A 12383-nucleotide genomic window follows, 5' to 3' on the forward strand; every position below is an offset into this window, starting at 1 on the left:
AAGAGACAGAGTCAGCCATACACTGAGCCAACACTTTAATTTAATTCGTACTGTTTCAAATCTGAAGCTGTTGCAGAATATTTGTGTGCCCCGTCTACCACGCTGGTATGCATAAATAAATAAATATCTAAAAAAATCAACTCTGTGAACAAGGCTGTTGCTGCTCTGGATGGCAGATTTCTGGGTCAACAGCTCTCCCTGGGGCCAGTTCCCAAACCAGTCCTCACTCCCCTTACAGGGTGCTGTCAAATAATAACCACATGCTCCGAGCCAGCCGTTGCTCTGTGTTTATCTGTGCATGTGTGTGTTTGAGCTAATAATGTGCAAGTGAACATGAGGCAGAGGAGCGAGTAGGGGGGGGGGGAAGAGCTCGCAAAAACCCAGGTGGGTGCGATGTGAGCAGGGGTGTGTGTGTGTGTGTGTGTGTGTGTGTGTGTGTGGAGCTCGTGAGTCATCGCCACATGCTGGGAGACCAGGCTCGTCTGGTTTGGACCACATGTGTTCAGCACAGAAAAAAAAAAAAAACAAGGTCCTTGAATAAGACACGGCACACACGAGTGAGAAAAAGACAAAAAACCTAGTGAAGGAGCTTAGGGAGGAGACATGTTTGCAAAACGGAAAATTTGATTACTTCTGGAGGGCAGAGCGGTGAAAACAAAAGACTATTCTTTAATATCTGGGCCTCAGTTGTGGCCTTTAACTATTACCGCAACTGGAACAACTTCTGGTAGAAAAACACAGCAGAGTGATATAATTGAAAGGTACAGTAGCTGGTTTCATTTCTCAAGCCAGTTGGAAAAGTGAATGAGAAACTGTTTCTCGTCCTAGCAACACCTTTGGGCACAAGCGTCCCCAGTGTGCAACAGGAAAAGGGTTGTTTAAAGGGACACCAAACAACACAGGAACCAGAGAAAAACAGGGGAAAAGGCACACGTGCGTTCTCCAGGAAACATGTCAAGAGGTCCTACATCATGCGCCACACAGAGCCGTCTTGTATGCAACTTCTTCCAACAGCGCTGCAGTGTTTTGCGTGTGCATGAATGTATTATTACCTTGCTGTGCCTGGATGGTTGGCAAGACATTCTCCAGAACAGTGAGAGACTTTCTGTGGTAATCAGCTTGAGCTTCTAAGAGCTACAGAAACAAAAAACAGAAACCACAGAGAGGAATAGATGGGGGGTGGGGGGGTGGAGAGTCGAATCAGACGAGCAGTAAAAGACATGACAGCAAAGTAAATAAAATGGCTGGCCAAGTCTATGTTCCCCAGTTCCTGTGCAGCTGTGAACATTCCCACAGAAACACATGTTCGGCTTGTTGACATGCTGTACTCACTGTTACAAAGTAGCGGGCATAGTCCCCTTCTTTTGAGAAAAAGCTGTACATGTCTGCAGCCAGTTGATCCTGCGTGATAAAGACAGGAATTTAGACTGTTAGATTTAGCACTGAGAGATGATAAGCATGATCTTCACAGTGAGACTTTACAGTAAGAACAAGAAGGGTCACTTTGCTGCTCTAAACTCTTAATAATTTAACAAACATCTTCCATCTCATCCATCAAACGAATGTGGATTTCAGGTGGCACAATGACAGACGTCAGCGGTCAGCTAAGCCTCTGCTCCGTGCTCAGCGTGAGTCATAAATCCTCCCGCTGTTGGCAGTACTCAGTGAGGCTGGGAGGGAGAACTTGTGAAGGGGAAACACAAGGCCCTGTGCTTCCTGGACAGAAAACCTGACACATCAGGCGGCCGCTAAGCTCTGAAACTCACCAGTGATTCAATTCAGGAGATGCAAACACACACGCTGAGCTGACGGGGCACTTCCAGTCATTTGTGTGTGTCAGCAAACTGGGTCAGGGGGCCCAAGGGTCTCGGGAAGTCCAGTTGTTGACTACTTCGAGTTTCGTTAACTCATAAGGCCATAAATGACCGCTGGCCTACACATTCACTCAGGATCTAAGACACTAGCTTTTCTACTAGTGTAAGACGCAGGGCTGGAAAATAAACCACATACTACATTGCCTTCATTTATTAAAAGCGTGTCATCTGCATATAATGACATCAAGCCAGTTTTCCAAACCACCTAGCAAAGGTTCTTTTCATGACCCCAACTGTGCATAACTGGTGGTATTCCCTGCTATGACTTTGATAAATAAGACCATAATATTTTCCATTTCAAGACACCCGAGTCTTCTACATTCATGCTGGTTACCTTGCAAAGCTCCACTTTGTTCATGGCCTCATCCATCTCCTCCTTGAGTAGGTCAGCCTTGGCCGTCAGTGCCTGAGTGTTTGTTCCTGAGATTATTGACTTGGTTGCCTGCAACCATCTGAGTTTGGGGAGACGAGGGAAAAATGGAAAATTAGAAAAATGGGATGAGACAAACTCATTGATATAGAAATAATCCAGGCCTAATATGGACACTAATATGGCTTTGATTAAAGTTGTTTTAAGATTATTACACTGTTTAAGAGTCAGGGTTCGTACAGTTTTAAGAGATAACTTCAAACTGTTTTAAGGTAACTAAACCGATTCTTGAGAACCTCAAAAGACTCTCGGAGCATTTATTGTCACATCTTCATTACTATAAATGCAATTGTGAATAATTTGATTGTATGTTTTGATCATGATTATTTAACTCGTGCCAATTTCGTCACCAGGAGGCTGTAGATGAAACACCAGATTATGCTGAAAATCAAGCATTTTCTAAGCTTGCAAGACATTGTACAAGTCCTAAAGTATGGTCTGGAGGCATATACTAAAAAGAGTCAGCTGTAGGCGGAGATAAACCTTGCTCTGGCAGAATCATAGTCCAGCACCAATTTGGCCAGCTGTTTTCTCTGCTTCAGGATGTTGGGAATGTCCACCTACAAAAAAATAGATCCACAACACACACAAGTTGAATGAGACGATTGTTCTGATTGTTCTTCCTGGAGGAAGATTTTTCCACTGAACTTTTCTTTGAAACAAGAAAATAATAGAAATACCACTGACTGTTTGCAGGTATTTAATGGTTGATTCAAAGTGTTGGAGCATTTACTCTTATTCAGTTTTTGAACTGGTGTTAACAATAACGTTGCAGAAGAATCACAGTTAGAAGCCTGTAAATGGAGGTCTCGGCCCAGAGGTGCAAGGTACAACCTTGTACGTGAAAACAACTCAATATGATTTGGGATGTTGTGTTTACAGGTACAAAGTTACAGATGTCTGATCGTCGAAAGTTACTTGTGTTTGAAAAACTTGGCATAACAAAATGAACAGGTGGCAAACCCACAGTCTGTCATGACAAAGAGAAAAGGCCTCATGCTTAGCCAGTGTTACCAGGATTGGCATCAGTTTGTTTTCACTTATCCAACCTCACAGGATCACATTACCAAAACAGGTCGATGTGGAACATACTTTTCGAGTCCATTCAACCTCTGTTGAAAGCTCTACTCCATTTGCACCCATACAGTGTCAGCCCAAACGACAGAAATACAAAAATCCTATTAAATAATCTATTCCACTATTATTAGACCAAAGAAAGCAAATAGTAGGGGTGTGACTGCACTCAAAAACAAGCAAAGAGCTGAGAAAGTGTTTTAAATATTTAACTTGTGTTTAGTTGCTGTGAGGGTTCTTACCTCTGCTAGCTGGCTGAGGGGATCCAGAACGTCCTTCTCTATCTGCAGCTCATGTAGCATCAGCTCTGACGCCAGGCGGTTCTCTGCATCGCCGCACACTTCCATCATCTTCCTGTGAACACACGCATCAGCGCAACAAGAGGGAAGGGTGTTAAAACCTCAACATAAGTCTGTCTAGTCATGTCTCATTATCATGCCAGCACTATTGACGACATGAGGTCTTCCTGACAAAATACAAAAACACAGAGGGATGACAATCTGGGACAGCAGCTTTTCCTCTGTTCCCAGTCAATAACGGAAAACAAAACCAGGTTATTGTAACATCATCATTTCTAGCTGCCCAAAGCGAGGCGCACACAGCGACCTAGTGCAAGTTCGTCTACATGAATCTGGGTTTTGGGCCAATGAAAGCTTTGAAATGAAGAACAACACAGTCTAAGCTGACTGTTTACATGAGTGCATCACATTTACTAGCAGACCAACTGGCGTACTTTCCCTTCCTCATTACTTCCAGACAGACACGCTCGCTGCTGCTTACATTTGGAGACATTCACTTTCTAGATCCTCAACTCTGATCTGTCTGCTCCCGTTTTGCGTGTTGCTTTCGGTCACAATGGGTGATCTGAATCTCATGGAAAGGGAACTGCTGAAAGTCCCGTCTACAGAAAACAAAACTGGGCAGATTGCTTGCCCTAAATGCGTGGCCTCATATTTCACACTCCCTGGGGTGCATCTGCTCCATTAACAACAGTTGCCAAGGAGGAGCGATTGGTTATCCGGCCCGTCAATCAATCACAAACTCACCCTATCAAGGAGTCTTCTCCCAGCTGGTTCCCACCTTCCACCATCGCCTGGGATAGTGAAGTCAGAGGAAGCTTTTTCTGTTGTGTGTGTGTGTGTAGAAGAAAAACAGATGCACACAATGATTAGACATATGCATACAGACATGCACAAAAAGCAGCCATTTCTATACAGCAGTTTCAGTATTTGATGTTCAAGCCAATGGAAAATTCACCAAGGACTTTCCATTGAACAGTAAATTCACAGCCAGGAAATAGGAAGAGAGCTTTCTGAGCACAGGAGGAAAATACAGACGTTAAATGGGATTAAAGATGCAAACTAGGGAAGTCAGACGTCTATCAATTTCAAAAGTTACACAATAGTGTAAAACATTTATGAGTGTTCAACATCCTGTTTTTACCAGAGAATCCCAAAGGCAAGAGGTTCATGCACGGTGAATAAAGATGACAGATGTCTGAATGGGAAATGGAGCAAGTGGTGCCGAGAACCAGAGAGGTGGAGGAATAATAATCAGTGTTTTTACCTGACCATTTCCTGTATAGAGGCGTGGTACGGACTGTAGTGCATTTTTTTGGTGGTGTGGGGTAGAAAACACAAAAAACAAATCATCGACTGAAAGCCTACTGTGGACACTTTGAAAACAGTGACAACTCAAAATTTGTGGGGGAGGCGAAAATTAACTTTTTACACATCCTGGAGCAGTTGATCTGGTTAGTTTGTTTTAAAAGGTCAACTGGAGCTATGACAAAGGCTTTGATGTCTCACATGTCTCTTCTCTGCATCTGCACCGATGTGTCCCTGTAGACATGACACCATCCTCTTGTGTGTGTTGTGGGACACCACACGCACCAACTCCATGCGCCGTTCAATCTGTGCAAAGGACAAAAAAAAGGATCAGAAACGGATCTTAAGCAAATATCTTCCCCACAGCCAGGTGCAACATGTAAAAAGCTGCAGGTTAGATGACAATTTCATATTTAAAAGCTTCATTGTAAAGATTTGTGTTCTTTAAAATTAAACCATAACACAAGCTTCATTGTAATAAACCTTAAGTACTGGGCCTGGACTACAGCCTGCCACATTTTTAGCTTGATCTCATCGACACCAACATCGTCTCCATAAACCAACCCGACAGTTTCTGTGCTGTCGATGGCTGATGAGGTCCAGCTCCATGTACAGATTTAATTTGTAGCTGCCTTGAGGGAGTCAGAGGTCAAAGGTCATGCATGATGGATAAGGCTTGTCCCCGCGGAACAACGCTGGAATGTTATCTGTGAAACACATGACTCATCGGAAGTGTCTCTATAGCAACGGCCGCTGGGCTGCGACCGAGGCCGAGAGGTTTCTTTAAAAAAGGTCTTTTTGATTACACAGGCTTTCTCCTGTCTGCTTGCCTAACTACACAGATCCACTCTGTGCTTTTAGCCTGTCAACATATAATACTGGCATTGATGGGAGTCACGGCTATTCTGGCTTAATGACAGAGGCCAACTGAAGCTCTGCAGGATGACTATTCACTGTCCTTGTCAAGCCAGGTGTCTGACTGCGACAGTCAGCGTCAACATTAGGCTGGCTGTGTCACCCCATGAATAGAACTGATGATTGCAAGTTACTGTTTGACTCTACTTTATAAAGTGTGGCGATGTGAAGAACTGGTTTATGTTGGCAGCTCTTGTGAGAAAGTCAAAAGCAGATCGCATGCATCATTTCCAAACAGAACAGGTGTGTCTTGTGTTTTTTGACATTAAAAAAACCCAACTGATGAGAGACAGCGGGAGCCTCTCAAGGGACAAACATGTCCTCAAGAGTCGGGACAAACAGTGCTCCAAATATAAATGGGAACACTGAGGTCTAGAGGGCAAAATGAGCAGAAACGGAGGGAGACAAATGCAAAGGGAGGATCAACCAAATACCAAACAATTGTGTTCCAAAAACAGAACGGAGTCGGATCTCAGGAATTCCACAGCAGATATCCGCCTCTGTACACCCCCCCTCCTCCTTTCCCTCCCTCTGTTCTCGCGCTCTTACGTCATTCCCGACCTGTGGTGGCCCCCGGCATTCCCAAAACAGCTGGCTCAAATACAAACTTCGCCAAACGCACACTCACACATGTATACACACAGAGAAACACTCTGCTTCCATAGGCTAAAGGCTTGGGAACGCTGCGTAGTCTCAGCCCTGTTAGTACCTGGCACAGAACGAGCAGGGGATTCCCCTCCCCGGTGCTCCGAGAGGGGCGATGTTCCTGCGTGGGTGTACTGGAAATGTTTGGGTTACATGGCACCGGGAGTATTCTTCTTCCTTTCATTGTCACAGACTGGGCTTGGACACACACCACCATACAGTCAAAAAATAAAACATGCGGAGGAGTGGGAGAACCTAGGGCAAAAGGCAGGCGGCAGGGTGTGTGTTTCCTCCTGCAATGTGATGACGTCAACACATGGTCAATCCCATGACGCATCACCGAGCAGGGAATCCCAATACTGAGTGGGACAGACGGGGGGAAAAGACAGAGGGTGTCTGTATTTCTGTCTGTATTTGTTTATTGGTTCCCAAGTGAAAGGGCGTGAACATGTCTGGACAAGTCTAGAATGAACAAAAATAACATGATGCATTAATGGTGGAGTTATGCAGTGAGCCACTGATGGCAGACAAATTAGTCTTTGTTTATATTTGGGATATATGGCAGAGGTGTTCAAAACAGCTGGTTGCTACCTTTTTTTTATATTACTCATGACTGGTGACAGCTCTGTCTCAGTTGTGAAACCACTGCATTTTGTCTTAAAAGGGTGGGTTGGCTAACAGTAAGATGTGACAGACATTGGTTTCTATTTATTTACAGAACTCTTAAAGCCTACGTACAAAAGCATCACGCATCACTTGGTCCCTTAGTCAATGTTTGACTCATTTAAGTGACTGAAAGTCCCGAATGCAAAAGCATAACTTGGGAAAGCTGCTTTTAGTTTCTTTGTTGCACACACGAGTGCTGAGATCAGTAATTTGCCTGAATGCAAAGGCACCGATACTGACACCTACCACATGTTTTTGCTTGCTAGCTTAAGGCTAATGTACAGTAAAGTACTCTGGCTGTTTGGGGTGAATAAACACACCCCTGATTACATGAATCACACAAATGCTCCTGCTGTAAAAAACACTTCTCTGGCGGTGAACACCATTAAACAACCATCATTGCATATGAAAATTCATCCAGCCTGAGTCGTTCAAGGACGAGATAATGTTTCAGTTTCATTCAAGTTATGTTTAGTTGCATTTGTGGACTTTGTGGACATTGTGAGAAAGTACACAACTCAACAATTACATGTTTTCGTTTGTAAACATTTATAAGAAGAATTGTTACATATTATATCTAGAAGTGTACTCTCAACATCATTGAAAATCATCTTTTTAATAAAGGTTGAAGGAATGAATAAACATGCAAGTAGGCACCATGTGTGCAAGCAGGCACCCTGGAATTTCTGGTGTATTTCTGGTGGGTATGCCCCCTGTGGGTGAGCTGATATGATATGTACGGGAGCAGCAAGGAATGGACAGCTGGAACAAGAATGCCGGGTGGCTCTTTGGCACCATGGAGGAACGTATTCAAAAAAGGGCTTGAGACGAAGAGGCTAAGAATAAGCCAAATGCCGAGGACTCGCACCTGGGATGTAAATGGGATCAAATGAAGGGACCCACTGGGTGACCACACAGAGTTGACTGGGTGCAGACGATGTGCACGATGAACTAAGCAAAGTTAAAACTCAGACAAAGCGAATCTCAGATGTTGCTTCCAGGGTTTGTAGATGTCGGTGATAAACTGAAAATTTCACAGTAAAAATGATCACTATCACTTCCCTGGAAGACCATTCAGGGAAATGATGAAGACAATTCCCATCTGTAGTGGGAAGCTAAGAAAAGAGCACAGCTCACACAGCAAGACTGCACAAATATTGAGGGTTGGCTTTTCTGTTCACCAAAGAATAAACTGAGAATTTCTGTTGAATCGAGAAGCGACACATCGATTTCAAACTGTCCTCCCTTTACCCTTTTATCAGACAGCATTGTTCCTGTGAAGTGAGAGACAAAGCCAAAAGAGTCTCAACAGCTGATTTCCAGAGAAAAGGCAGAACAACTGTGTGTCTGAGGCACAGTGAAATTCAATTGTCAGACTTGGAACTATAACATCCTCTCCGGTGAAAAGTATCCTAAGTGCTTAGTCACCACTGTTAGCGTGTCTACTTGCATTACAGCAACTCATGCTGGCTCTAACTCTGATGTTCTAGCTGTCACTCAAATACAATTTGCCTGTATGAAGGCCTGTATCACCCCGGAGAGACCAATGTGCTTCTCTTGTTTATGCAGCGGCCATTAAAGAGGGTGGGGTGAATAATATTAATAAGAATAGAAAAGATTAAAGGGTGTCAGACATTGTTCCTTTGGGTGTTCTCAAGCAGTAATGCAAAGCCAGCTGAGTTTGTTTATGACGCCTCCCATTCAAACACAAAGACGATCTTCATCTCAGGAATGTCTTTGCTGTGCAGCCAGGATTTTGTCTCGACCCCACCTGCACCAGCAGCTTTCCCACGCACACACAGAGCTATATACTGTAGATGTATGTCAGTCATACATGGTAGACACATCCGCAGCCCTTCTTGTTACTACAGATGTGCTTCTTGGCCATGTGTCAGCAACAGTCCCAAGAGTTTGAAGGTTTGAAGGTTAAAGGCAATCGTCAACCAGAGAGCAGGATCTAATCAGTGATGTCAGCTGCTGTATGGTTGGTATGAAAACATGCATACTTATGGGTCTAGTCAGCACATGGTCCAGCTGCTCTTTAAGCTTTAATCAGACTCTATTTAAACTAAATTTAGCATGTGTATTGTGAGAAGCACTCACTGCTTTAGTGTTTGTTTTGCATCCAGTACTGCCCCGGTGAGACTGTAACATTAGGACAAGTCAGTGCACATGTGCAGCAGATGAGTTCTCTGGGAGAGAAGAAAGCTAAAGGTGCGTTCACACCGGACCTTTTATTTTTGTCGCTGTCGCTCCAAAAAAGTCGCTCTGTTGCTCAGCTGCAGTCGCTCATCGGCACAATTCAACAGATCACTCTGATAACGTCATTCAAGCGATTCCAGTGAATTTCACTTCGCTCAGAGGCGCTCATTTCTTCCCGTTTTCAACGGTATACGCGGCTGACAACGGCCCAGTTTGACGAGCTGTTGGCGAGAATCGGAGGCAGGATTGCCCGGTTGGACACCAACTACAGGCGCCCCATCCCAGCTGAGGAGCGCCTGGCCATTTGTCTCTGGTGTGTGTGTGTCAACGTAAATGCCGGCTTTGCTCTTCCGGACCGGCGGAGTTGTATTACGTTTCCATGGTTTCAGTAGTTGTCATAGTTACACATAGATTACGGCAGCCAATCAGCGCTGAGCGACAAGCGTCTGACGGCCAGAGACTTGGGGTTTCTCATCTCGAGCGACAGAGCGATTGAGCCCTTTTCGCTCCGTCGCTCGGACGCTGTCGCTCAGAGCCCCAGCGACATTTCGCCTGAGCGATTAACCGCTCAGTCGCTCGTTTGCATTGACTTAATATGTAAACTTGTCGCCAGCAACAAAAATAAAAGGTCCGGTGTGAACGCACCTTAACTGGTGTTGAGAAAAGACATGAAAAAGAACTTCATGAGACAAATATGGGTTCAATAATTGTTAAATGAATCAGTAAGAGCACTAAATTTATGTTAATTACCAGCCGATCAGAGTCGGCTACTAATGTTTTTCACTTCGTCAGTCTGTGTGCGTCATCATGGCAAACTGTGGTCCTGGAGACACCTGTTGTAGCCCAGGCTGATTTTTGTCAACACAATAGCACCTCAACTGTGTAAGATACAATCAGGAAATTTTACAGTTGTGTAGTTGAGATCAAAATAAAGGTTGATATTGAAAATGGGCATGGTCCAACCCATGACTACTGAGTTCTCATGTAATAATGTAGAAATCACTGCTGAGTACTCATGTAACAATTTAGAAATCACAACTGAGTACTCATGGATCTGATCATGAACATATTGGTGGCTGGTTGTGATCCCATGGCAAGATGGTCTCTAGTTTTTATAGCATTTGATTAAGATTATTACTAAAGATTGTGTAACAAAGAGTGGAAAACTATAAACTACACCAAGTCAAAATTCTGGCTTTTAAGAACAGCCAAAATATTTTTTAACATTTTATTTTTTTGTGTTATATTTGTGTAGAACTGATTTCTGCTTGTATTGCCTACATCGCCAGGAAGAAAATACTTTGTGAAACCGACTGATTTGATTCAGAAGGGACAGAAACTGGTGCGTGGGACTGCAGCTGCTGCCTAACAGATGCAGACCATTCCAGTGTTAAGAGCTGGTCAGTCTCTAAAGTCAGATTAATGATTTACCTGCAGGAGGTCATCGCTGAGGACTTCTGTTTTCTCCGCTCTGTGGGTGAGAAAAGACAACAGAGATCGCAGATTAGCACTGACAGACAACGGCAGAGCATAAATAGTTGGACTTCAACACACCGTGCAGTGACTGTGACAATGTCTGGTAGCTAGACAAATGACATCGCTCCTGACAGACTGGTTTTCAGGCTCAGCTTGAACACCAAAATAGTGTCACGTTATTGATCTGGGGATTCGTGGGAATGCTTCAGGAGAGGGTGGCTCTCTTTGCTTGGTTGCCATGGCCCAACCAGCCAAGTAACAGGCTGGAGGCAAAACATGTCTCACTGCAGATGACACTGCTGCAGCTGCATCAACTGTGACAAGCTTGGATAATATCTGATAACAACTATTACTAAAGCAGAGATTCTGTTAAGATACATGACGAGGCATGTTCTCGCTGCTCAACGTGCTTTGATTTACTTAAGCCACAGCTAGCCGGGCTCACAGTGTCGTGCACATGGTAGCCGCACAGTCCTGCTCTGCTTGAGCCTATTAATAGTAAACTAATAGTTGGACTTGGAGAGGTCAGACAGATTAGATTCACTTAAAGGGAGAAGGCTTGGAAACACAGGCTCGGCTCATACTGCTTATCAACACCTTCACATGGGGCTACTGTGGCTACTGCGAGGGAAAGGCAACACAGCAGTCAGGGGGTCAGTAACTGGAGACGACTGTAGGACAGACTCATGTAGCAAAAGAGCTGTGTTATCTGTGTTGTAGATGCAGATGGATGATACGTTTCACATGTGGATAAGAAGGAAAAAAAGATGTTTTATCTGCCTATTTGTCAGATAGTTGATGCACTAATGTGACCTTTACTCTACTGATATGGATTCTGATACATCAACTCAGGGTAACTGCTAATATAATTACCATACTGATCCAGTACCAGTGATCTTTATGCAGATTTAAAATCTGTCTTTTACCCTGAGAGGAGGTCAAGTTTTCAACAATATAATGACATCAATTTGTGTTTGGGGTTGGCAATCTTGACTATTCTTTATCTCAAAGGCGTCCACAATCTATGACTTCAGATTGCAGTATTTAACGTCCTATTACTTCTGTTTCTAAACTTGACATAATCTCGTTAACCAACAGATCCATGCGACTTAAACATACAAACAGAATGATGTAACCAACATGACTATGCTGATTGGATGAATTACTTCAGCAGGCTCTTCCTTGGGTGACGTACTGTATTGTCAATAAAGCAATGTGAGTTAAGTTAGCAAAATGGCGGAAAATGAACTACCTTTAATGCAATATTGTGTTTAATGATGCAAATGGAGAAATTCACGAGCTATTTCAAGTCTAAGTGTATGGGGCACTGCATGTTGCAGAGATATCAACTAAAGTTAGCATGCTAACCAGCTAGCCCTGTCCCATCCTGCTCCAAAGCTCCTGTGTTAGCGGTGTAAACACCAACACTCCCCCCAGTTCTCTGAACTCCCAGCCCTGACCACTGGCTGCATGTCTAACTGAGCTAGGCAGCAA

The 12383-nt window shown here is 43.9% G+C and overlaps 1 protein-coding gene across 4 annotated transcripts in view; it reads right to left on the reverse strand.

Moving 5' to 3' along the window:
- The window catches only part of arhgap17a (Rho GTPase activating protein 17a), a 39440-nt gene that overhangs the window by 16995 nt on the left and 10062 nt on the right, over positions 1-12383 (reverse strand). For 3 of the 4 annotated variants that reach the window (XM_084343204.1, XM_084343207.1, XM_084343206.1), the window contains exons 2-10: positions 10845-10884; positions 5187-5291; positions 4945-4977; positions 4425-4501; positions 3621-3732; positions 2788-2864; positions 2209-2326; positions 1333-1401; positions 1053-1134 (exon numbers count right to left, since the gene is read on the reverse strand). In XM_084343204.1, coding sequence (XP_084199330.1) covers positions 1053-1134; positions 1333-1401; positions 2209-2326; positions 2788-2864; positions 3621-3732; positions 4425-4501; positions 4945-4977; positions 5187-5291; positions 10845-10884 — 713 coding nt within the window. The remainder of the gene's footprint in view (positions 1-1052; positions 1135-1332; positions 1402-2208; positions 2327-2787; positions 2865-3620; positions 3733-4424; positions 4502-4944; positions 4978-5186; positions 5292-10844; positions 10885-12383) is intronic. The other variant, XM_084343205.1, reaches the window with a different exon arrangement.

This window comes from Pagrus pagrus (assembly GCF_965226575.1).
Source record: "Pagrus pagrus genome assembly, chromosome: 21".
Classification (NCBI taxonomy): Eukaryota; Metazoa; Chordata; class Actinopteri; order Spariformes; family Sparidae; genus Pagrus; species Pagrus pagrus.